This window comes from Castanea sativa, chromosome 7, assembly GCF_040712315.1.
Source record: "Castanea sativa cultivar Marrone di Chiusa Pesio chromosome 7, ASM4071231v1".
In the NCBI taxonomy this organism is placed as follows: domain Eukaryota; kingdom Viridiplantae; phylum Streptophyta; class Magnoliopsida; order Fagales; family Fagaceae; genus Castanea; species Castanea sativa.
Window position 1 is genome coordinate 47,412,720 of NC_134019.1, and position 24,843 is coordinate 47,437,562.

The 24,843-nt window shown below is 34.8% G+C and overlaps 3 protein-coding genes across 3 annotated transcripts; 2 read left to right on the forward strand and 1 right to left on the reverse strand.

Moving 5' to 3' along the window:
- Window positions 1–27: 27 nt before the first annotated feature.
- On the forward strand, window positions 28–4,888 carry LOC142643515 (protein FAR1-RELATED SEQUENCE 5). Its single transcript, XM_075818170.1, has 2 exons — window positions 28–2,833; window positions 4,484–4,888. Exons 1-2 carry the CDS (start codon window positions 653–655, stop codon window positions 4,655–4,657), a joined length of 2,355 nt encoding a protein of 784 aa, XP_075674285.1. The 5' UTR covers window positions 28–652; the 3' UTR covers window positions 4,658–4,888.
- A 689-nt stretch (window positions 4,889–5,577) lies between these two features.
- LOC142643634 (protein FAR1-RELATED SEQUENCE 9) lies at window positions 5,578–11,467 on the reverse strand. Its single transcript, XM_075818332.1, has 3 exons — window positions 11,149–11,467; window positions 6,799–8,297; window positions 5,578–6,190 (listed from the first exon to the last, which is right to left on the reverse strand). The coding sequence occupies exons 2-3, from the start codon at window positions 8,278–8,280 to the stop codon at window positions 6,023–6,025; spliced, it is 1,650 nt and encodes a 549-aa protein (XP_075674447.1). The 5' UTR covers window positions 8,281–8,297; window positions 11,149–11,467; the 3' UTR covers window positions 5,578–6,022.
- An 8,977-nt stretch (window positions 11,468–20,444) lies between these two features.
- On the forward strand, window positions 20,445–21,532 carry LOC142641983 (uncharacterized). Its single transcript, XM_075816317.1, has one exon. The coding sequence runs from the start codon at window positions 20,618–20,620 to the stop codon at window positions 21,356–21,358; it is 741 nt and encodes a 246-aa protein (XP_075672432.1). The 5' UTR covers window positions 20,445–20,617; the 3' UTR covers window positions 21,359–21,532.
- Window positions 21,533–24,843: the final 3,311 nt, after the last annotated feature.

The window sequence follows — 24,843 nt, forward strand, 5'->3', positions numbered from 1 at the left end:
AGGTTAAAGATCCCGGGCCATGATAGTATACGAAGAACTCACCAACCATTCTCAAACTCTCTCATTTCTTCACAATCTATTTTATTTTATTTTTATTTATAGCAAAAAAAGAAAGAACAAACCCTCCAAATTTCATAACCAGATCAAAACCCATATGATTCTAGCTCTAGGGTTTCTCTTCTTCTTTCTCAATACTCAACAGAAACCCTAGAACAAAGAAAGGAAAATATAAAAGAAAGTAACTTAACTTTTCTTCTCCACACTCTTTTCCTCACATTTTCTGTCTCTGTTAAACCCACAACTTGTGCTGAAAACAAATAAAGAACACTTCTTTTTTGGTGGGTTTTTCTTCATATTTGCTATAATATTGGTTTTTTTGCTTTGTGGGCTGAGATTCTTTTGGCTGAAGATGGAGCAGCTGATATTATTATATATGAAAAACAGAGTTGGGTTACGCTTATGAGGGTCAGTGCTTTGTTTTTCAATTTCTTTCCTTTTTTTTTTTTTTTTTTTTTTTTTTTTTTTGGGTATTGGAAATTAGAATACTTTCTATTTGTGATATTTAGTGTTTACTAGTAAAGCATATGAGTGAGAAATTCACAGGGTTAGGTTGCCCATTGGAATTGTAATTCATAATAATTCAAACTCCCACATGGATAATGAGATGATTGAATTTGATATTGGGTTGGGGAGTGGTGGTGGTGATGATGATGGTGTGGATATGGATGATGAAGAAATGGTTGATAGCCCAGCTCACATTACTACCAGTGGTGGAGGTGGTGCTGGCGCAAGCTCTGAACTTTACCTTCCTGAGGGGGACCTATTGGACCTTGAACCTTATGAAGGAATGGAATTTGAGTCTGAAGAGGCTGCCAAGGCTTTCTATAATTCTTATGCTCGTCGTGTTGGCTTCAGTACCCGTGTCAGCTCCTCCCGTCGTTCCAGGCGTGATGGGGCTATCATACAGAGGCAATTTGTCTGTGCCAAGGAGGGGTTTCGTAACTTGAATGAGAAGCGCACCAAGGACAGAGAGATTAAGCGCCCGAGAACCATTACCCGAGTGGGCTGCAAAGCATCCTTGTCTGTCAAGATGCAGGACTCAGGGAAATGGGTTGTGTCTGGGTTTGTAAGGGAACACAATCATGAGCTGGTTCCACCCGATCAGGTGCACTGCCTTCGCTCTCACAGGCAAATCTCTGGCCCTGCCAAGACCTTGATCGATACCTTGCAGGCTGCTGGGATGGGTCCTCGGAGGATCATGTCTGCTCTCATTAAAGAGTATGGTGGAATAAGCAAAGTTGGATTTACAGAGGTTGACTGTAGGAACTACATGAGGAATAACCGACAGAGGAGCTTAGAAGGGGACATTCAACTTGTTCTGGATTATTTGAGACAAATGCATGCTGAGAACCCGAATTTCTTTTATGCAGTGCAGGGTGATGAGGATCAGTCTATGAGCAATGTTTTCTGGGCTGATCCAAAGGCGAGGCTGAACTATACTTACTTTGGTGATACTGTTACATTTGACACTACCTACAGGTCTAATAGGTACCGTCTTCCCTTTGCACCTTTCACTGGGATAAACCATCATGGACATCCTGTTTTGTTTGGTTGTGCTTTCCTAATTAATGAATCTGAAGCATCATTTGTGTGGTTGTTTAATACGTGGCTTCTGGCAATGTCTGGTCGACCTCCAGTGTCAATCACAACTGATCATGATGCGGTGATACGTTCAGCTATCACACAAGTTTTCCCAGAAACCCGCCACCGCTTCTGCAAATGGCACATTTTCAAAAAATGCCAGGAGAAGTTGTCCCATGTGTTTTTCAAGCACCCAAATTTTGAAGCAGACTTTCATAAATGTGTTAACTTGACCGAGTTGATTGAGGAATTTGAGTCTTGCTGGTTGTCGCTTGTTGATAGATATGATCTCAAGGATCATGAGTGGCTTCAAACAATCTACTCCGCTCGCAGGCAATGGGTCCCCGTATATTTACGGGATACCTTCTTTGCAGAAATGTCCATAACCCAGCGAAGTGATAGTATGAATTCTTACTTTGATGGTTATGTGAATGCCTCAACCAATCTGAATCAGTTCTTTAAGCTATATGAGAAAGCTTTAGAGAGTCGCAATGAGAAAGAGGTGAAAGCAGATTATGATACTATGAACACTGCCCCGATTTTGAAGACCCCTTCTCCAATGGAGAAACAGGCATCTGAACTTTACACAAGAAAACTATTTGTGCGGTTTCAAGAGGAGCTAGTTGGGACGCTAACTTTCATGGCATCCAAGGCTGAGGATGATGGGGAGGTAATCACATATCAAGTGTCCAAGTTTGGGGAGGATCATAAAGCTTACTATGTTAAATTCAATGTTTTGGAGATGAAAGCAACTTGTAGTTGCCAGATGTTTGAGTTTTCAGGTCTTCTTTGCAGACACATATTGGCAGTATTTAGAGTGACTAATGTGCTTACTCTCCCATCTCACTATATATTAAAACGATGGACGAAAAATGCCAAGAGCAGTGTTATATTAGAAGAACGTACAAGTGATGTATATACCAATTATCTAGAATCTCATACCGTACGATATAACACCCTACGCCATGAGGTTTTTAAATTTGTCGATGAAGGGGCAAAGGCTCTGGAAACTTATGATGTGGCAATGGGTGCTTTGCAAGTGGCTGCAAAAAAACTTTCTCATGCAACAAAGAATGAGGGAAAACCAGGCATGGCCAATGGGCGTGTTAAGGGTAACTTGGTGACTGATGGAAGTCGTGCAAATTGCACCACTGATGATCTTGAAAGGTGCTCGGGACAGCATCTATCTGAGGTAAGAGTAATTTTCATTTCTAGCTGTGCTTTGCATTATCTGTCTCCATACACTTGCATGTAATTGGTTACAGATTTTTCTAATTTCATTTGTTCTCTTAAATCACTATCAAGTAAATTTTCTTTTACCTGTTTACTTTCCTTCTCTTTTTGATTACCTTTAATTGTCTGGTGAACTGCTCTTGGTTTTGTTATGTTTTTTAAGCCCTACCATCATGAAATAATTGTATTGTGTTGGATCATGCAAAACATGTCTATGAATCTGGTATGAAGACCCCCTGGAAGGCATCTGAATATATATGTTCACTGAAGAACACCTAACCCCTAGTCATTATTAGTATTAGGAAATTAATCTTGAGAAGTATAAGTGCATGTTGTTATATTTTTATTTTTGATAACATGCCTCTATGTACATGTTGGAGGTGGAAGGCATCTGAATATATATGTTCACTGAAGAACACCTAACCCCTAGTCATTATTAGTATTACGAAATTAATCTTGAGAAGTATATGTGCATTGAATCAAGTCAGGCATACATGTTGGGTTAAAGAGTGTGTGGGGTACAGCTCCTTTATGTCTTATGTGCTGCATTTAAGAAGAGAGGAATTGTTGTCCTTTAAAGGGCGAGGAGATATCTTTGCCACATCTTAAGTTCCTCTTTCTGAAGTGGAGCTCCAAATCCCATACTTTCTCCAGTCTTTTCTTTCATGGACTTTTTTAGATGACTTATTTCTCAGCAGCTCAACTAACACTTCCGGATGTTTATGCCATTTGAGCCTCTGATCCTGTAGCAACCGTTTATTATTTGGTCTCAGGAGACTATCTTTTTTTTTTTTTTTTGGGGGGGGGGGGGGTAAGTTACAAATATAACTGTCATCTTGGCAGAATGCTATGGTTGGTTTTTAAAGTTATTCTTCATAATCTTATCAAGCATTCTCATAGTTGACGATTTCCATTTGAATTTTAACCTTAAAGAATTGCATAATCTTGTTTGTTCTTTTGGTCAACATTTGCTGTTAAAATTAATCAGACTCGACACTGGTGTGGTGTGGATGTTAATTATGTGTTAATGTTATGTCAAATGCTCCATAGTCATGTTGGCACTGATTCTTCTGCTTGTTTCTTTAGTAGACAAACAATTTTCTGGGGATTTTACCTGAGTTTTTGTTATTTCTACTGAATTGTGTATTTGAATTTTGAGATTTTTGAAAAATGTGATGCTGTTAACCGGAGTGGATGATTACAGCTTTGCTGTGGATTAGCTTAAGAATGATGTACCACTTCTGTAATTTCTTTGGCTTCTTAAACCTGACTGTACTATTGTAATGTTCTATTTAATGGTGATTTGGACCTAACACTGTCTTTGAAAACCCATAGAATTGCATGCTTAATTATCGGGTAGGGGAAGGGTGATTTTTTTTTCTTTGGTATTTCAGATCTTTATTTTGTTTTTACAGTAGTTTAGTTTTATACTCGGCATCTGGAATGGAGAATATACGTAATTGACTTCATTTTAAATTATGGGTTGCTTGTACTGTCCTCATAGTTTTAAGTGGTACATTTCCAATTTGACACTGCTACATGTAGGTTTCTGTATATATAGGCAGATCTGCGGTGCCTGGTTGTGACATAATATATTGTATGTGTGCAGGATGATATGGACAGGAGAATTCGAGAACTTACTAATGAACTGGAGAGTGCAAATCGAAAATGTGAGGTTTATCGGGCAAACCTGCTTTCAGTTTTAAAAGATATCGAGGATCATAAGCAGCAGTTGTCGATTAAAGTGCAAAACATAAAGATTAGTATGAAAGACGGCCTCTAAAATGCAATACAGTTAGATACATGTAGTTACTTTTAAGTCTATGTAGTTACAATGTTCTTTGGTTTGGACTGGGCTGTTCGCCTGTTCCTTCACTTTCAGTAAGTAGATGGTGTAGAGATTGGGGTAGTCTTCTCTTGGATAGATGATGGATGTTAGGTTGCCTTGCACAGTGTATTTAATTTGGTGCCTCTAGATGTGGATTGTAATAAATTCAAAGTGGTGGTTAATTCATCAGGGGCGGTTTAATTTAACCATTAGGCCATTTAGGCAGTGGCCTAAAGACCCAAAATAGAAGATAGCCTCTTAAAATTATATCTATTTTTCTTGTAGTATTGCAAAAAAAGAAAAAAAGAAAAGAAAAAAAAAGATACTGTAATAAAAAAAGTAAGGCTTCTCACTAAGAATAAAAAAAATAAAAAAGAATTTCTTTTATTGGCCGATAGAATACCTTGTCTATATGTAAAAATTTTTAATTAAGGCTCAAAAATTTAGTAAATAAAAATTATTTTAAAAATATTATGTTCTTTTTGAATGTTCCAACAATTTATAAATACGTTTTATTACGTTTGTGGGTGTAAACGTTTTCAATCTCCTAATAATTTTATTATTCCTTTTTATCAATTTTTTTAAAAAAAAAATATAAATAGAATTAATCCTATACCTGCATCTACTCGCATTGATTCAGAACTCCAGGTGTTTAGGAGGGCCGTCATGAATTATGAGTAGGTTTACAATTTAAACGAACTTATGCTTCCAACTAGAATAGCTCTTATACTAATTGGCATGGCAACTAGCTTGCGATGAGCAGGCACAAGCTTGAACAACAAATCTGGCACCATTTAATGGTTGACCAAAACAGGATGCTGGAAAATGTTTTATTGTCATAATTTTCACAACATAGAGATAGCATGTAATCCATAATTAAACAAGACAACATATTACTCATTTTCTTTTTACTTTAAAAAAAAAAAAAAAAGGCTAAATCACAGTATGTTCATTCGCCCACCTAAAGTGCATCATTAAAAGTTAAAACGCTAATAATTGGGCCCTTTTAGTTTACCCCTCCTCTGCACTTCAAAGTGCCTCAGGAGTCAACATTTGGGTATTCTTATGGCACTTCTTTTCCTCGTCACAAAGATCGCTCCTACTGTCTTTACTCTAACATATGGTTCATCCAGCCAGATACTTGAACAGTTGGATCTAACATCTCTATCATACATTCTAAATCTCTTAGGGAAAATATAATTGTTTCAAATCAAACACCGGCTGCCTGCCGCTACAATCACCCACCCCCTCACTTGCAAAGATGCTCACTAGTATGTGAAAGATGTACAAGAAAAATGAAATTTGTCATGCATGTACTGTTCATTCTTTCAAGCTAAGCCTGGCATTTTGAACCTTCACTGATAGCTTCAACTTCTGTTCTTCCATATCTTTCAGAACAGCTAGCAGGTTTGACCGATACACTTCACATCGTTGATTTGTATTCTCCAACTCAGCAGTCAATTCACTAATTTTCTTTTTCTTCTCATCCTGAGCAAGTATTTAATGATTTATATCAAAGTCAAGATAGAAATGCAAGCACCATCATGACAAGCATATAAAGATGAGACTCTTTTAAGTTATGCCACAGAATTATATCTGGTTTTCTGAAGCACATTACAGAGAATCTTTAATGCTGTGTGCATTTCTGTTTAATTGCATACTACACATCCTCGTTTAATTAAATGGCTAATCAGATGAGAAAACATATGATTTCCTTATTTATTTATTTTTCTAGTAAGGGTCTGTTTGGTTAGGCATTTTGGGAGCTTAAAAGAGCGCTTTTAAATCCCAAAACCCAAAATTCTGTTTTGTAACCATAACTTCTCATAACTTTTTACAAATGCTCTTTTCAAACTCAAAACATCATTTTCCAGAGCTAAGAGCTAATAGACCAAACAATTAAACATGGATGTTTTACAAGACGAGGAAGGAAATTATATATATATATATATATATATATATTCTTTCAATTTAAGGAAAAGCTCTCATTTCAAATAACTAATCAATCAATTAAAAACATTGCTCCAAAAAAAAAAAAAAAAAAAATTTTCAAGATTCCCTGAAATAGATAAGCTTTCAGTGTGGAAGAGACTTACCAGAGATTGATATGTTGCCGTTTGATTTTCTTGAGTAGCGTGCAATTCTTGCCCTCCTCCATTTACTAGAGTAGCACCTTGTGTAGGTCCTGGACCTCGATTCTTCACAACAGCAACCTTCTTAGTAGCCTCTTTTAAAGCATCCATTGCCACATTATAAATATGGATAGATTTTGCTCCTTCTTCTACATATTTGATTGCTTCCTGACGTAGATTGTTATACCGCACGGTTAAAGATTCCCGAGAACTGTTTGGCAACTCAGCAGCATGTTCATCCAACACTGCACCACTCTTGGCATTCCTTGTCCATCGTTTCAATATATACTGAGCTGGAAGAGTGAGAACGTTTTTTGCTCTAAAAACTGCTAATACATGCCTACAAATAATTCCAGAATACTCGAACATTTGGCAGCTGCAACTAGCTTTCATCTCAAAAGAATTGAAAGTCACATTGTGTGCCTTGTGGTCTTCCCCAAATTTGGCCACTCGATACGTGCTGACAGTCCCTGAGTCATCAATTTTGGTTGCAGGATTAGCAAGGGTCTCAACCAGTTCCTCTTGAAATTTCATGAATATTGTCCTTGTATAAAGATTTGCAGCTTGTTTTTCCATGGGAGATGGTGTCTTCAGAACAGGGTTAGCATTAGTAGTGTCGTAATCTGCCTTTAATTCCTTATCATGCCAACTTGCTATAGCTTTCTCGTACTGCTTAATCATTGTCTGTATGGTAGTGGATGCATTCACATATCCATCGAAGAACAAATTTAAACCCACGCTTCCTTCACTTCTAGATATCTCTCCAAAGAAAGTGTTTCGCATGTATACTGGGACCCACTGTTGCCGAGCATTGTACATTGACTGAAGCCATTCATCACCCATGAGATAGTATCTCTCCAGCAGTGAAGCCCAGCATGACTCAAATTCATCAATTGCCTCAGTCTCATTTATGCACTTCTTGAATTCTGTATCAAAAGTAGGATGTGACTGGTATAAATGAGCCAGTTTCTCTTGCATTTCTCGGAATACGGTCCACTTACAGAAACGATGGCGGGTTTCAGGAAGAACTTGTGCGACAGCAACTTGTACGAACCGGTCTGGATCGCTTGTTATAGAGACGGGTGGTCGTCCAGACATTGCATGAAGCCAAGTTTGGAATAGCCATATGAGGGAGGACTCTGACTCATTGAGAATTAGTGCACAACCAAATAACACAGGCTGCCCATGATGATTAAACCCTGTGAATGAGGCAAAGGGTACCCTATACCGGTTTGTCCTGTATGTTGTGTCAAATAGGACAGCATCCCCAAAGAAAGAATAGTTCATTCTGGATGTTGCATCTACCCAGAATATATTTCCACTAGCGTGATCATTATCACCCTGAACTGCATAAAAGAAAGCAGGATTCTCTGCATGCATTCGTTTCAGGTAGTCCAGTACATGCTGACCCCCACCCCCAAGGGTCCTCTGTCTGTTGCCACTCATGTATCTCTAGATATCAACTGTGGCATAGGAAAATTTAAAGAGAGAAAAAAAGAGACAGAAGAAAAGAGATATTGTCAAATCGATACGCCTTTCTCTAAAGCCAAAGTTTCTTTTTTATGAATACAAGCTAGAGCTGAAGCATTCCTATATTATGAATTATGATTAACAACAAACTTTATTGACAAGTAGAAGCTGATATGTATTTTTTGATAAGTAAGGAAATAAGATAATTTGACATCCTTTTACAATATGTATAAGCTCATGAATAATGGCTGTGACTCAGCTCAAACTAGGCAATGATTCCCATTAAAATCATTTTGGTTCATTAAAACTATTTCCATAAACCAAGCAAACTGCATGACAGTGCAAATAATATGAAGCCAGGCAGAGCAATCTGCTATCATTGCCTAGACCTAATGTGCAATGAAATCATAGCATTGATTAGATGGAAAAGATCCAACAGCCCTTCAATTATTAAACATACCTCGACACAGCACCATGGCGATGACAATTACAATATCACAGCTTATTTTTATGACCAACTGATTTATGCCTATATTTTTTAGGAATTGAATTTTGAGAAGAAACTGGTAGCAATATCAAGTTAGAAGAATCCCATTAGTGAGTTGGGGTTTTTATTTTCTAGCAGACAAGAACAGATATTTTTGGTTTGTTTGAAATGAATCTTCAATGCAAAAGTGAAAAACTTTACAATGATATTTGAAAGGTTAAATTTGAAGTTGAAGGGGTTGGTTATAGTTAGGGGTGGAGGCTAATCCTAAATCCTAATCCGTCTAACTTTGCAAATGCTTTTCCTTATCCCATCTCTTTAATAAAAAAGAATATTCAGAGTCATTAGATGGACAAAAAAATGGATAACTTAACTCTATTGCTTCACTTGCAGTTGTTATAGATAATGCAGAGTAGAGTTGTTACAAGTCAAGTATGAGGAATTAGGTTTTGGATTTAGTTTTAAGTTATTTTGAAAGGTCCAATTCCAATTCCAACATACAAAAACGCAACAGGTGATTATTGTTGAACAGGACACAGATAGACTGAAACTTAAATAGAAAAAGAAGGCAACTTTAAAATTACAATCACAATCACAAAGTTGGGTTGTTGATGGTTTTTGAGATAGCTATAACATAACATAAGAAAAAGTTGAATTGTAGTGGAATGAAAAAGCATACCCAAATGAAATCTCGTAGTGTAGATGATAAAATTTGGAGACAATAATAATAATAATAATAATAATGTGAATGAGGTATTAGGGACTAAAGTAAAAAGCTACCTTGGAGCTTGGAGGTTGGAGAGAAGTATTCTTCAATTGGTGTTAAGGTTTTGTTTAAATGGACATTTGGATTTGGATTTGGATTTGGATTTGGATTTGGATTTGAAATCCATTGATTTATAATGCCTTCATTTGAAATCCATTGGTTTTGAAATTCCTTGTTAGGGTCTTTTTAAACAATGAAGGAATGAAGTTTATCATTTGAAATTCCACTGTTTGGCTAACTAAGTTTGGATTTGGATTTGGATTTAAGGTCAATAAAATATATTTTTTAAATATTATTTTTCTTAATCCTTCTACATGAAATCACACCAAAAAGTATATTTTACATGAAAGTTCTTAAGAGAAAGAGAAGTAATACTTTCCAATTATATGTGAAAGTTTTTAGAAGAAAGAGATGTATGAGTATCCAATTATATAGGATATGTAGGAAATTATACATCTGACCAGTATCACGAATCACCTAGCCCTGTTAGAAATATATCATAAGTATAGCATGCTTGTGCTAGTAATGACCAAGTTTTTAGCAGCCAAAAATCAAATATTCACTATGACAAGTTTCTTAATTCTGAAAACTAAAAGTAGAGATACAATTCCTTTAATCAAACATGTAAGATATAAGCAAAGTATACAAACAACGAAACACCAGCAGCTAAAAGCTGCAACACCTAAACGGATCAATCAGCAAACTAAAAAGAAACTGGAACCATACTCAAAAATAATCAAACTTATTTTTAAGATAACAGTAACAAGACTAAATTTGATAGCACCACTATTATCCACTTCTTAAATTGGTCATGGTTGCATATATAGAATAAGATTAAAGAGAATCTTGAGGTGGTCAAATCATAATTTGAGATCATACAATTTTATTGAAAGCATAGCAATGAAAACAATTGATTTAAAATACCTTGAATCCAAATCCCATTCTTCTGTACTAGTTAGCTTAATCCGATGGTTTTTATTTAAGCAAGTTCCATGGACATACATGATTGGCAACACACGTAATAGAAAATCACTACAAAGATAAGTACCAATCCAATTAAAGTCAGTTTCTTTAGATTTAAAGCAGGTTGGGCGTGGGGGTCAGGTGACCATCACACACACAGAATAATACTTAGGTTCAAACTTAAAAGCCCACTACTTGGATTACCATTGAAGACAATCAACAAACTTTACTAACCTATACTACCTTGTCACTGTGACACCAAAACTCAAAATCTGTGTACAATTGCTCAAAATCTCAGTAAAAAAAATTCAGGCATCAAAATACACAGCTCACAGAGGCATTTCATCGAACAGTTAATTGATTGCATTTCAGTTAAACAAACCTTGAACTCTGAAAAACATAAAATCTCCAACCATTCCTTAACAAAACTAAACCAACCCAAGCACCAAACCTCGTTATTGACACTCCCAGCCTCACCAATAGATATAGACCCACATGGCCAAATCAAAACAAAACAAAATACCCATGAAAATTTCGACTATAGAATAGAAAATACAAAACCCATAGACAAAAAATTGCAATGTTGTTTTGAGAAGGCAGAAGGAAGAGAGGGCAGAGAGAGACAAACCTGAACCCCGTTCAGAGCGGTTGATGGTGGTATCGGCTTCAACAACAACAGCAGCACCTGAGTCCAATTTCAATTTCAAACATGAGCGCCCTCCTCCTCCTCCTCCCTGCTGAATTTCCCAAATTCCTAACGAGAGAGCGAGCGAGCGAGCACGATTCAAAGACAAGACTCAACTTATAAACTATTCTCTGTTTCTACAAATAAAAATTGACACTTTAACACACTCTATCTCTATCTACTAATCACTCCAAATTCTGAACACTGTTTTCCTCAACTCAAGTCTCAAGTACCAAGAATCTACTACTCCTCCAAATACCCAATTTTTTGTGTTGGTCTATTTTACTTATATACCCATTGCCAATCTTAACTACTAAAAATGGTTTTATGCATATAATTGGATACATGCTGAATTTGAACTTAAAAGAAGATTTTTATTCAAAACTTCTTCCACTATTAGTGGAGCTATAAGATTTTTGGCAAGTCTTTTTCTTTTTAAAATTTTTTGACAAATTTTTTATTTCTTCTTTTGAAGAAAACCTTTTTTAAATATAGTTTTTTTTTTCTAGTATTTGATGCATTAGATAACGTTATTCAAAGGAAAATTAAAAGTTAGTTAATGAAAAACTTTAATAAAAAATTAGTTTAATTTCAAGAGGATATTTTTCACTTTTATTTTTCAAAAAAAAAAAAAACTCATTCTCATAGTTGCCCTTTCATCTTTTGAATTATATAAGAAATATTATTAATCTTTTGTGCATACCAAACATTAGAAAACATTTTTCAACTTATTTTCAAGGTCATTATTGTAAGTGCACAATTGCACCTGAACCCAAAGACGATTATGGGCTCAGGCCCAATGAGCCTTAAACAATGAAATTTATAGAGTGTGGGCTTGAAATCTAGGTTAGAAGTACTGAGAACTTGACAACAGGCTTTTGTGTGCAAACACTTATAAATAACGAATGGCAATTGACAATGGACCTCCTCGGACGTGAGCCGATGATTACTTCTATATTATTTCTCTTTCTTTCTTAAAGATTACAATTCTTAATCCCCTTCCCTTTTTTTCTTTACTGGCTGATCCCCCTTAAATACTTCTTTTCCTGATGCTTTATCCACGTGTTGCTCAAATCCTCTCTCCTCTAGATATTTCTTTTCTTAGTGCCTTTGAATAGTGACCAGAAGTTTCAGTTTTACTGTTCAGGGGTCACTTCCCCATTAATGCGGCCAGGGAGGTAAGTGCAGAGTCTTTAATGTGGAGGTGGCAGCCTTTGCTCTTGGTATTTTTCTAACACCTGTGTATCTAGAAGGTTCAGGGTTTCCCTCCTTTTAACCAACAGTCTTTCCAGAATTCTGCCTTGACCTTCGTAGTGAATCTCCGACTTCTCTTGGATCTGTCCGAGGAGAAACTCATCCTCGGCTGTATCCTCGGACTCTCGGCGTATGGGCCGATTCGCAGTATTAACAAATCCTTAGCTCAAGAGCAGTTCGGCTCTCCTTGCTAGAGCTCAAAGGCCCAAATGCCTGCCTGAGTTCTTTATTCCCCACAATTATCAAATATAAGAAAATGCAACAATTTTCTTTTTGGAAGATAACTCATTTTCTATAAACCATTTTATTGTTTTATCAAAACATATGGACCATATATTTTAGGGGTAATTATCGGGTATTTCAGGAATACTATAGATGTGTACTCACTCCTCTCATATGAATTGTGAGTCCTATTATAAATTTAATTGGACCCACAATTCATGTGAGAGGAGGGAATATGCATTTATGATACTTCCAGAGTTCTCAATAATTTTCCTTATTTTAGACCCTATAGTGGAAGGGAATGAAACAAATTATATCATATAGTTTAACAAAAGTAATGAAATAAACGTTGACATTTTAATAAATATATAACAAATTAAATCCTAAGATTAAAAAAATATTGTGTTTGAAGTTTCAAAAAATAACAAATTAAACTCTATAGTTATTATTGTAGTCATGATATATTCTATTTTTGTTAGGTAATAAGAAGATATCATAAGAACAAAGAAAGAGGAGGAAGCATTGCCATCTCTTTCAGAAAGGTGCAAGACAAAGTATCAACATCTCCTTTAGAATGGGCAAGAGAGTTTACAGGTCTCAACCATGCACGCGGTTATTTAGTTAGTAAATTCAGAGCACCCCACTTTGAACAAAAAAGAAGAAAACTCTTGTTCTTTAGCCTCACAAGCAATTAGGAGGGCAATGTGATATATTTTTGGATAATTCAATAGTTAAAATAAGAAGGAAAAGTTTAAATCCTAAACATCTTTATTGGAGACACCAACAAATTGAAATTTCTTGACAATATATACTTGTGATTTTTTTTTTTGTTTGTAATTTATCAAGTTGCCCATTGTTCTATATCTCAAAAAAAAAAAAAAAAAAAAAGTTGTGCATTGTCCATGCTTGATGCAACCAATCATCAGAAGTCAAATATACACAAATATCGATATAATTATCCTTGAGTCTCTGGTATAAAACCACATCTATATCTATATATTACTAAAAGTTGAAACGTAGCATTTAATATTGCTACGCTTCTGTTGAGCCACATCAACAGCCATGTCATTTTCCTTTTTTTTCCTAAATTTTTTCCATAATTTTAAAATACTTTTTCTAAATTTTTCCCATAATTTTAAAATACTAAAAATGCTTTCCAACCCTACTTGCACCATAAAGCCCAATCTTACATTAATGCTGTTAATGTTGTCCATCATAAAGCCCAGACCCAAGCCAAATAGTCTTTAATGCTAACCTCTCTGTGTCTCCCCTCCTCCTTTTGCTCTTCTTGTCTTTCATGCTTTCAAAACTTTAGAGTTTAGAATTTCACCTTTCTAACGCCAAACTCTTTCTCTTCCCTTCTTAGTCTCTTCCTCTCCTCATTTAATTGAATCACTTCTTTGTACCTGTTCAATTGCCACTATGCCAAAAAAATCAGAATCCTTATTAGGCGCGCATTATCTCTTCCTTTTGTAATTAACATTTCGCTATTCTTTCAACCAATTGAGCATTAATTCAGCCCTTCTTCAAATTTGTGTCTCTTGATTAGTGGTGATTCTTCCTGTAAGTGCACAATTTGTACCCGAACCCAAAAACAAGTGATGGGCTCAGGCCCAAAGAGCCTTATACAATGGAATTTGTAGAGTATGGGTTTGAAATCTAGATTTGGAATGTTGGAAGGTTAATCAATAGGCTAGAATGCCGCTGTCTATGCAAGTAATAGATGGACGTAACAAAAAAACCTCTTCGGACGTAAGCCGAGGATAATTTGTATAGTATTCATTTTTCTAAGCAAAAGATTACAACTTTGAGGTTTCAACCAGGAAGAAGAGATCTCCCTCTTCTTTCCTCTCTCGTCTTCTTATATCATTTTTTTTCTTCTCTATTTCATCCACGTGTAACACTAATCTTTTTCCCAGATACTTGTCCCATCCACCACATTCTTAAAGTCTTCAAGTAATAGCTGGAAGACTGAATTTTACTGTCTAGAGGTCATTTCTCCATTAATGCGGCCAGGGAGGTAGATGTAGGGTCTTTAATGCAGTGGTAGCAGCTTTTTTCTCAGATATTTCTCACACGTTCCTGCTTCTAAAGGGTGCTTGGATCACACCTTTACCCAATAGATCTTCCAGAATTCAGCCTTTAAACCGTTTAGCAAGTCCCAGGGCCTTTACTGGGCCCGTCCGAGGAGATACTCCTCTTCGGACACTTCCTCAGAGATACTCCTCCTCGGACTCTTCCTCGGATCACTATAGTGCGGACTGACCTGTGGGCCTAGAGACCGTGATTTGAACAGATTTGTACAAACTAATCAGGCCCAAAGCCCAAACGCATATTCGAGCACTTTTACCCCCCACACTTCCTATTCCCAATCAAGAGGTTTATCATAACATTCAATTGTTGCCTATTGGAAATAGAAAATCCACTGCTTTAATATTTTTTTCTATATATATATATATATATATGTAATTTCTCTTCCTCCATAGATAAAGAGCCTATCAGCCTAACCTATGCCAATGCAGAATCTAATCCTTCTCACCAAGAAGCCCCTACGAAATTAGCATGGATATTTGCCGTAGGGTTTTCAGCAAACAAACTGACCAAATAAAGACAAAATAGGGGAAAAAAAAACAAAAGCTTTTAGAATCAAAGACCTTCAACCTCCAAACCAAATCAAAAACTTCCTGGGATTGAAAACCATGGACGGTTCTCACAAGTTCATATGAGAGATTTCTGGTTTTTTTTTTGGTACTTACAGCCATTGTTGAAGTTTCAACCACCATGAGATGCTGTCAAACCATGAGATTGCATTGCAATTTTTTTTTATTCTTCTTCTTCGTCTCTGTCTCTCTCGCTTTCGCTGCATTTTCACCAATTTTGCAGGTCTTCTTTGCTTGACTGTCACAATGAAGGTTTGGCTGTTGCAGACGGACTACCCACTAAATGCTTATGTAAGGTTAGCTGTCAACCACTTTATAGTGTACCAAATGTTTGCAAGCCTTCAACCACTTCTTTCTTTCTTAAATTGTCTTGGGCTTGTGATTGTACTTAATCAATTTTTTAATAGGCGCACAAACCAATGTTCACTCCTCTTCCAGTTTTTGTATTTTTTTTTATTACATAAATGATAAATGGGGTTGGGCATAATCAAAAAAATATTGGGTACTCAAATGGGCTAGACATGATTTAAGATAATTTAGATAAATACTTGAATACAGATTGCTGAATATTAAACTCCAACAAAAACTTTAAGTATATTAATTAATTATATATATATATTCATTGTTTGAAATGTAGAAATTTATATTTATTTAAATTATTTTAGTCAATTTTTATATTTTTACTAATTTAATATATTTATTTATTTATAAAATAGTTATTAAATTAATTATGATATCATCAATGTTCAACTTCAGTTCAACCTTGGTTCACTCTTAAAAACCTTGAACCTTTCTCTTTTATAGTTCTTTGAACAATTCGAGTTTCAAAACCACCACTGATATAACAAATCGGAGAGCAAATTATGGAGAGATCACAACTTTTCTTTTCTTTGTTTCTCATGAAAAAAGTATGTGGGAAAATGGTTTTTTTTTTCCTCCAAATTTGGTAGGTTGTGGTTGGTCATGATTATTGAGAGTTGGAGTTGTTTGGTTGTTGACGATAAACAAGTCATAAATGTTTTTAGGGTTTGAGAAGTTAGTTATCAGTTGGAGCTTGTGTGTGTTTTTTTTTTATAATTATTTCACTCTTTGTTATTAGAACAGTTGTTACATTGTAGGTATTGTATAAATTCACCAATTGTAGGAGATAAGGACCCAAATTTTGCAGATTTAATTTTTAACTTGCCCTAACGAAAAATTATTTATTTCTTTTATTAATTAAAGCACTATATACAAAGAACAAATAGAGGGTTTATGGTATTGTATAATTTATGGGCGGGCAATTTTATCCAAACAAAAAAATATGTCTCATTTATAGAGGGGTGCACAAAAAGTGTATCAAATATGCTCTTGCAATCCTGCTTTGTTTTTGAGTAGTTGTTTGTTTTTTTTTTGGTCATACGAGAGGAATGCACATTGCATTCAAGTATGCATTGCCATTTGTTGTTGGACTAATACACTTTTCATATAAGGTTTTGTAGTTCTATTTTAAAGATCAATGAACACTAGCCTTTTTAGACATTGAATATAGACTTCCAAAGATATTCTTGCTATTTTTCTACTTGAAATTTCCAATGTTATATGAAATTGGTACTTCTCTTTAAGGAGGTGAATGAACAGCCAGCCAAGGAAAGACAAAACGTGGCCTTGAGTAAGAGAAGATTGTTGAACCATTCAAAAGGAATTAATAAGGATAAATATTTAATACTCACAAATAAGGATAAATACTTACTAATAAATGCATTTATTTCATTCCATTTATGAGCTCCTTAACATTTGGCACATACATTGTAATTAATAGCACAAAAACTTAAAAGTCTAATAGCATTTATTTTAAAATGATTACTTTAAAATTTAGGTTTCAATATTATAGGTATTACATTCATATTTGTGGACTTTATGTTGACTTCATGAAGATTTCTATATTAGTTTTGCAAGCCTCACAAATTTATACCTCAGTTATTTATTTATTTGTTATTTTTAAAGTTTATTTTTAGCTTTCGGTTGCCCCAAATTTTCCTTTCAATTCTCTCTCTGTTTCCAACCTACAAAGTCGTTCACTTCCCCTCCCTCAACTAAGCCAAAATCCACATTGGATTCATCATTCTCTTAAGCCCCAACCAAAAGATGTAGAGAAAGATATGGAAAAATCCAATATGGTTCTAACTCCTTTGTTGTAAACACACTTTATACTTCCTCTTCTGCTCATTCTAAATCTCATACTCTTCTTCTTCTTCTTCAAAAACAAAGTTAGGATTTTTTTTAAGGCTAAGATCAATCGGTTGTTGAGTCTGACCATCTTTCTTTGTGAGCTTATCAGCAATGCCTCTGATATTGATCATTATTATAGATGTGCTACGTTGCTCAAACTTTGATTTAGTTTTATGCCTAAAACTATTTGGAAAATTAAAATAAGACATTTTGTTTTGTTTTTTGCTCTTATAATGTTTGATATGTTAGTAATTGTGGCCATTCTGGCTTATTTTGGTGAATTTTGGCTGAAGTTAAATGAAGCCATCTTTTTAGAAAGAAAAAAGGAGTAGAAGAAATTTGTAGCTATGGACTATGGTTGACGAAGCTCCAATAGATTTTGCAAACCTTTTCACAAGATTATATCTAAACCACAAAGAAAGTTAAAATAGTTGACCGTTCAAAAATCTAGGATGAATTTAGAATTTGAAAAAAAAGGGGGATAAATACAAAATTATTTGAACAACAATCTAGAAAAATATTTTAGTTTTTCCTCTTCCTCACTAAAAAAAGAAAAAAAAAAAAACTTACGTTGGCGGCTTGGAGTTGATCTTGGAAGGAGACTCATTTTTTTACTCTCTCTCTCATTTTTTAATATTTGGCATCTAGACTCCTTATTTAGTCTGGCCTCCTTTTCCTTCTTTTTTCCTCTTCTTCTTATATCTTTGTCTCCTTCATTTCTGAATCTCTAAGTTCAAGATAATGCTTTCTTTACAGGTTATAGTTTATTGGTTTGCTTCAAGTCTTGTCCTACCGCATGTATAGTTCACAATTCAAGTGTCCAAAAGTGAAAACAAAGTTTGATTCCGCTATCACTCTTCTTCTTCTCTTTACATATTTCATTTTTTTAAAGATTAGTTCCAAATATTGACCTCATTTTTTCCGTTGGTTTAATAGCCATCACTCATTGCTTTATATGATGTGGTTCAAATTTGTTTGCTAACAAAACAATCCTTTTTTTTTAAGTGTTATATCCATAAGATTTTTGCAACACTTTCGCAACAAATCACATGTAGTAAGTTGTTATTGGTTCTAATCATAACTTAAATTACGTTTTAACCCACTCATAGCAACATACCACTTAGTATTTGTTGTAAAAGTGTTGTGAAAATACTGTGGACATAATATTTTTCTCTTTTTTTCCCCTCCTGTTAACAACTTATTCTTACCCTACTTATTTCCAAAATAACTTTAACGATTTACTAGCCTAAAATATTTTTAAACTTTATTGTGCTAAAAAACATAAGCATAAATATTAAGTGAGTCCAACAACTATAGCTCCTATTTCTCCTTATCTCAAAATTGGACATGGCACTAGTCTTTTTTCAAAGCCACCTATTATGCAGGTTTGGACATTATTTTTTGCGATAGTCATGGTTCCCCTATTATGGTCCATACTAAATTAATTCCTTGCCAAGGAAACCCATTGTGGATGGCTGCCATGCTCTATTGAGTGTTACACTCTTGTCATGAACTATGGATCAAGGATTTAATTGCAGAGTTTGCCAACTCACAGTTTCTGGAATCAATTTGGTTGCAGGAACCATTCTTGAGGGAGATTTCGGATGTGTTAGAACAAATTCATGCTTTTTGTGAAATAGGCAGGACATATATTCTATAGGATAGTTTCTAGACTGTGTAATAATTAAGCGTAAGCGTTGGAGTTCTATTGCTTTTGAATTTTATCATTAAAAAAAAAAAATATTTAGGATGTTTCATAAATATTTCATTTTTGGGATTTTCTCATGTATCGCACGGGTTAGCGACTAGTGTATAATTATCCTTGAGTCTCTTGACCTTATAAACATTTCAAAATTATTGCTCTCATGTTCTAGCTCTTGTTTTTTCTCCATGATGAATTTGTATTCGAATTTCTAATGCATGGTGGTTTCCGTTATATCAGCAAAACTAGTCACGTATGGAATCAGATTCTGTATAATGCATTGAACTGACCTTAACAAAGTAGTGATTTCTTTTCTATTCTCTCATGAACGCCTTAGGGTAGACTAGTCAATATATAATCTTGAGGTGCATGCATACGGTCGAAAATACCGAAATAAGGCTTCCAATTAAGTTCCAACTAAAATTGTAGCATTAGTGACACAGAAGAGTGGCATGGCATATTAATTAGGCTTGAATCAAGAACAATTCGCATACCTCATTCAAGCCACAATCAAAAAGCTGAATGTGTACAATATGAAAACGTGTCAATAACTTTTATGATCAGGTCCATTTTGCACTCTCTGACGGAGATACCAAACCTTCCAAATAATTCAGCCTGCAACTTTTTCAAGCGTTGAATTCCTTGTTTTAACAAAAAATATGCCTGAAAAATTCCTAGTGTTGTACCCTGAAAAACACAGATCGAAAGCCAAAATCAATACAAGTATGGCCACTTTAATTAAGAGAAACACAAAAATTTATCAATCAAGAAGTTAAAAAGATAGAGAAACAGATTAAGAAACACTACAATTTTTAAGTCTTCATTATTAAACACTATTCTAAGTTTCGTATTTCTGTTTATTAATCCACACCCAACAAGTATTAGTAGTTTAGATTCAATTTTAAAAGCCTATAGTTTAACAAGTAAAATTAGAATATATAGGTGCAGATTGGTCGAGGGGCATTGCAAATTTGAGTCATTAAAACAGTAACTTTGGTATTAGAGATGGTTATAATCGCATCAGCTAGAAGGCATGCAATAACAAAATCCCCCAAGCAAGGATTTATTAGATTCCTGCAAATGCTTTCTCGGTTTATCACTCAACCCACCTTTTGCCTTAAATTATAGTAACAACCGTATAAACAAGTTATTCTCTAACTCTACATATGTAAAACTTACGCAAAGTATCTTCCAAGAGGACTGTTGAAAAAATCCTTTTGAGCTACTCAAAAGCAAACCAAATTATACTTCTTAATCTTCATCCATACCATCCATATAAACAAATCCCATCTCCCCAAATTTTCATACGGGCTATATATAAGCTAGCTTATTAGAAGTTGAGTAAAAATAAGAAAAACCCCTCATGATGAAAATCGACAAAGAGATTTCTCACCCAATCCATCCACTGCACAAGCTAAAGCATGAATACACAGAGATCCCATTCAATTGTGATGGGTGCAAAGAAGCTGGTATTGGCCTCAAATACAGATGCCAGCAATGCGAGTTTGAGTTACATAAGGCCTGTGCTGTGGCACCCCCAACTAGTATTATTCATCAACCTTTTTACGAGAAATGTGAGTTCCAATTTAACTATAATCCCCCTGGTGCAGCTAGGAGAATATGTGATGCATGTAGGAAAGATGTTCTGGGGTTTGTGTACCACTGCAAAAGATGCGGTTTTGATCTTCATCCTTGCTGTGCAAACCTCCCACGAGTCCTAAACGATGGCGAATACAACCTTTACTTGTGCCTCAAGCTCTCTAGTTCATGCCATCGTTGTGGGGGCAAAGGACATGGTTGGTCTTATAGGTCCCACTGCAAAACCTATCACCTACATGTGTCATGTGTTAAGGAGTTGCTTGTGGAAAACTGGCAGGCTATTTATCTTAATGTGGACAAGAACAAGGTCAGGGAAATGCAAACTAGGATCCCAAGCCTCGAAGGGACGCTTAAAAACTATCATGGTCATGGAGCAGGGAGAGGAGGAAAGGTGAGCAAGTGCTGTCAGATTGCTGGTGGAGCTGTTCGTGTTATTGTCTCTGCCATCTTGGGGGATCCTACAGCTATAATAGCTGCAGTGGTTGCTGGTTTCATATCCAAGTAGGTAGAACTGAGCAAAACACCAACGAAGAAATTAATGCATATGATATATATATGTAATTATTATAGTCTCTTCTGTTCTGCACGTATAATATTCACGTGCGGTATTACAAAGTTTATAATAAGTTTTACAAACAGATGCCTCACAAATAACAAAAGTTTTAGACTATTATAAGACTAGCCCTTCATTATTCTATGTTTATGCTTTGTTTGTTATTGTGTATTATTTAGCAGTTTTGTAATGTCATTATTAGACTCACATATTCATTTGGGTTGTGTGTGGTACGGGTACCTCTAATCTATGTGAAATTATATAGACATGTAATAAACCCTAGCTAGTTATCCGCTTAATTAGAAGCTGAAGACGACTGATGCTCTCCATTTTAGTCAATAGCTCATCCACTTTACAACCTGAACAGAGAAAGAAGAGAGATCCAATGCATTCAAATTAAGATAGGTCCACTTAGTTCCATTCAAAAAAAGAAAAGAAAAAAGATAGGTCCACTATTTTAATTAAGTATCTAAACTCATCATATATATGACTACATCTTGAATTTAGGGAATCTATTCCATGCGCTTTTGTCTTTATTGGATTCTATCTCATTATGCATATACATATACATATATATATACATATACATATATATATATATATATATATATATATATATATATATATATATATATATATACACACACACATAGACACACACTAGATGATTGATCGATGGAAAACTAATTAATTAAACCCCGTAACGTGGGAAAAGGCAAAATGATTAACTCGTAGAAAACTTTTAAGCGAGTTAACTAACTTTAATGGGTGAAAGTCAAGTACGTACAAATATGAACTACGTACAATGTGCATGCATAATCTCAAAATTATTAATTAAATTTTTTGTGAACATACATCTCCAAACTATATATTCACAGGTTCAAACAATTACCACCGATCTTCAAAAAAAAAAAAAAAAATCCTTAATAAAAATATTTGACAATGTCATCTTGTTTTCAATAAACTTCTAGGACATGGAACAACAAATACCTATTCCTCAAAGTAGGAGTGTTCACCAACCCGTATAAACCGTACAAATCACAAAAACCGCACCAAAATGGTATAACCGCACCAGACCGCAAGTTACAATGCACCGTACCGCACCGCACTACACCGCATGGTACAGTGCAGTTTGCAGTTTTATAATAAGAAAATCGCATAAACTGCACCGCACTGCACCCCTCTTTATATATTAATATATTTATTTATTTTTAATGTTAAATATATTATTAGTAGTTTAATAATCCTAGTTTTCAAAAAAAATTAAAGTTTAATAGTCCTAGCAAGTGTTAACTAGAAAAGTCAACCCAAAATAAAGAAAAACTAGTTCAATAATTTAAAACTTGGCCCAAAAAAAGAGAAAAATTAGTTTTGGGCTAAGTAAGAAAAGACCAAAATTTGAAAAATATACCAATTTCAAACCGCATCGCACTGCACATGTAACCGTAAAAATAAAGTGCGGTACAGTTATGGTTTTAGCTAAATCGCACCGCAAAGTGCGGTGCTAAATATGGCCAAAACCGCACCGCGAACACCCCTACCTCAAAGTACACTTGCTTCATTTGATAACTTCACTAATTTCTTCATCATTGATGTATAAAATCCACCATGCACATAAATAACTAATTAACAATACTATTATATATATATGTATGTATGTATGTATGTATGTGTGTGTAATAAGCTCCACCAGAAATGATAAAGGATTACATGTACGGTTTAAAAGGTCGTGGGTTAACATTCATACCCACCGAATTATAACCACGTAGGCAAATCTCTCTAGAGTTTCATTTAGTAATATTTTGGAGATAATAACTTACCTATTGTGACTTGTATTGCTTGATCACGTGGAGAATCAATTGATAATAATCTTATCATCAATTGTTGTTGTTTTTTTATTTTATTTTATTATTTATTTATATATATATATATATTTATGTTGTCCTACATATGTACTAATTATCTCTTTTTTTTTTTTGAATAGTATGTACTAATTATCTCTGAACAGTAATAAGTTATATAAATACAAAAAAAATGTGGGCTTAAATGGCTAGATCAGAACAGCATAGAGTATTCTGCCCTCCTATATAAAACGAACGTTGTCCTAATTAATCACTCACATATATAGTATTAATTAATACGTGTAAGTTTAATACTATTTGAGTGATTAATTAGGGAATTGCAGATTCCTGCATAGGTGTGTTCAAAAGATATGATTCAACACACGATACTTTTATTATACGTCTTCTAAACTAATATGTCACAAACCATAAAATTGTCAAAACGATAATTAATTCACTTAATCACAGTAAATTGACAAAATATAGCATTCATTAACATTACTACGTTAGTTTATTAGACTTTCCAAGTAACTAGCCGCAAACCCGTGTAATATGTGAAATTAATAATTTGGCAATTTTTTTTTCTTAAATAAAAAATGAAAATTGTAGATGAAACTTATAAGTGTTCATCATCTATACATCTTGAATGGTACCTGTGGTTTGGCCGGTCTAAAGAGGAAGAAACAAGTAAATTCATCACTGATATTAAGAAAAAGAGATAATTACAGTAAACCCACCTGTGGTTTGACTCGTTTTCACTTTGCCTACCCGTGGTTTAAAACTTAACACTTTGCTCACCTGAGATTACTTCCATTAGGGCTTTGTTACCCACCTCCGTTAAAAATAAGGTCAAATATGTATTTTTGCACAATTTTTATGTCTCTCTCCTCCCAAAACATAAAACACATAAAAATTCAAAAGAAAACAAGATCAAAATGTGCTATTGGTAAAAAATATTATGCAATTTCTTAAAACTTCAACTTGTAATTGAACTTATCATCTCAACCACATACAAACTAATTATACATCTGAAAATGATAAAGCCGTATGAGAAAAATTGGATAAAAATTAAAACTCCTAATCTAACTCAACAATGTTCAAATAAATCAAATCAAATCTCCTGCTCCTTATGTCCAAAAACTAGAAACCCAGAAAAGTTCAAACAACAAAAATTGAAACTTCTCATGTCCAAAAACTAGAAACCCAGAAAAGTTTAAACAACAAGAATTGAAACTCCTCATGTCTAGAAAATTTGAAAACCTAGAAGAGTTGAAAACCCAAAAAACTTCAAACAACAAAAATTGAAACTCCTCATGCCAACAAAAATTAAAAACCTAGAAAAGTTCAAAAACTAAAAACCCAAAACTGCCACTAGCACACCCACAGTCCACAACCACTTCCCCAAAAGTTCCCCGATTTGCCCCAAATTTTTTGAAGCAAAACAACACCCAATTGCCTAGACATGAGGTCGTTGATTTCACAGCGGCAATGGTGACCTTGATGGAGCGGCCGTTGAAGGATCGAGAGTCGTTGTTGGAGTGTAAGTAGAGGGATTTCTACGGCGTTTTGGTGGCATCGACGAAGCGAGAAGAGGAG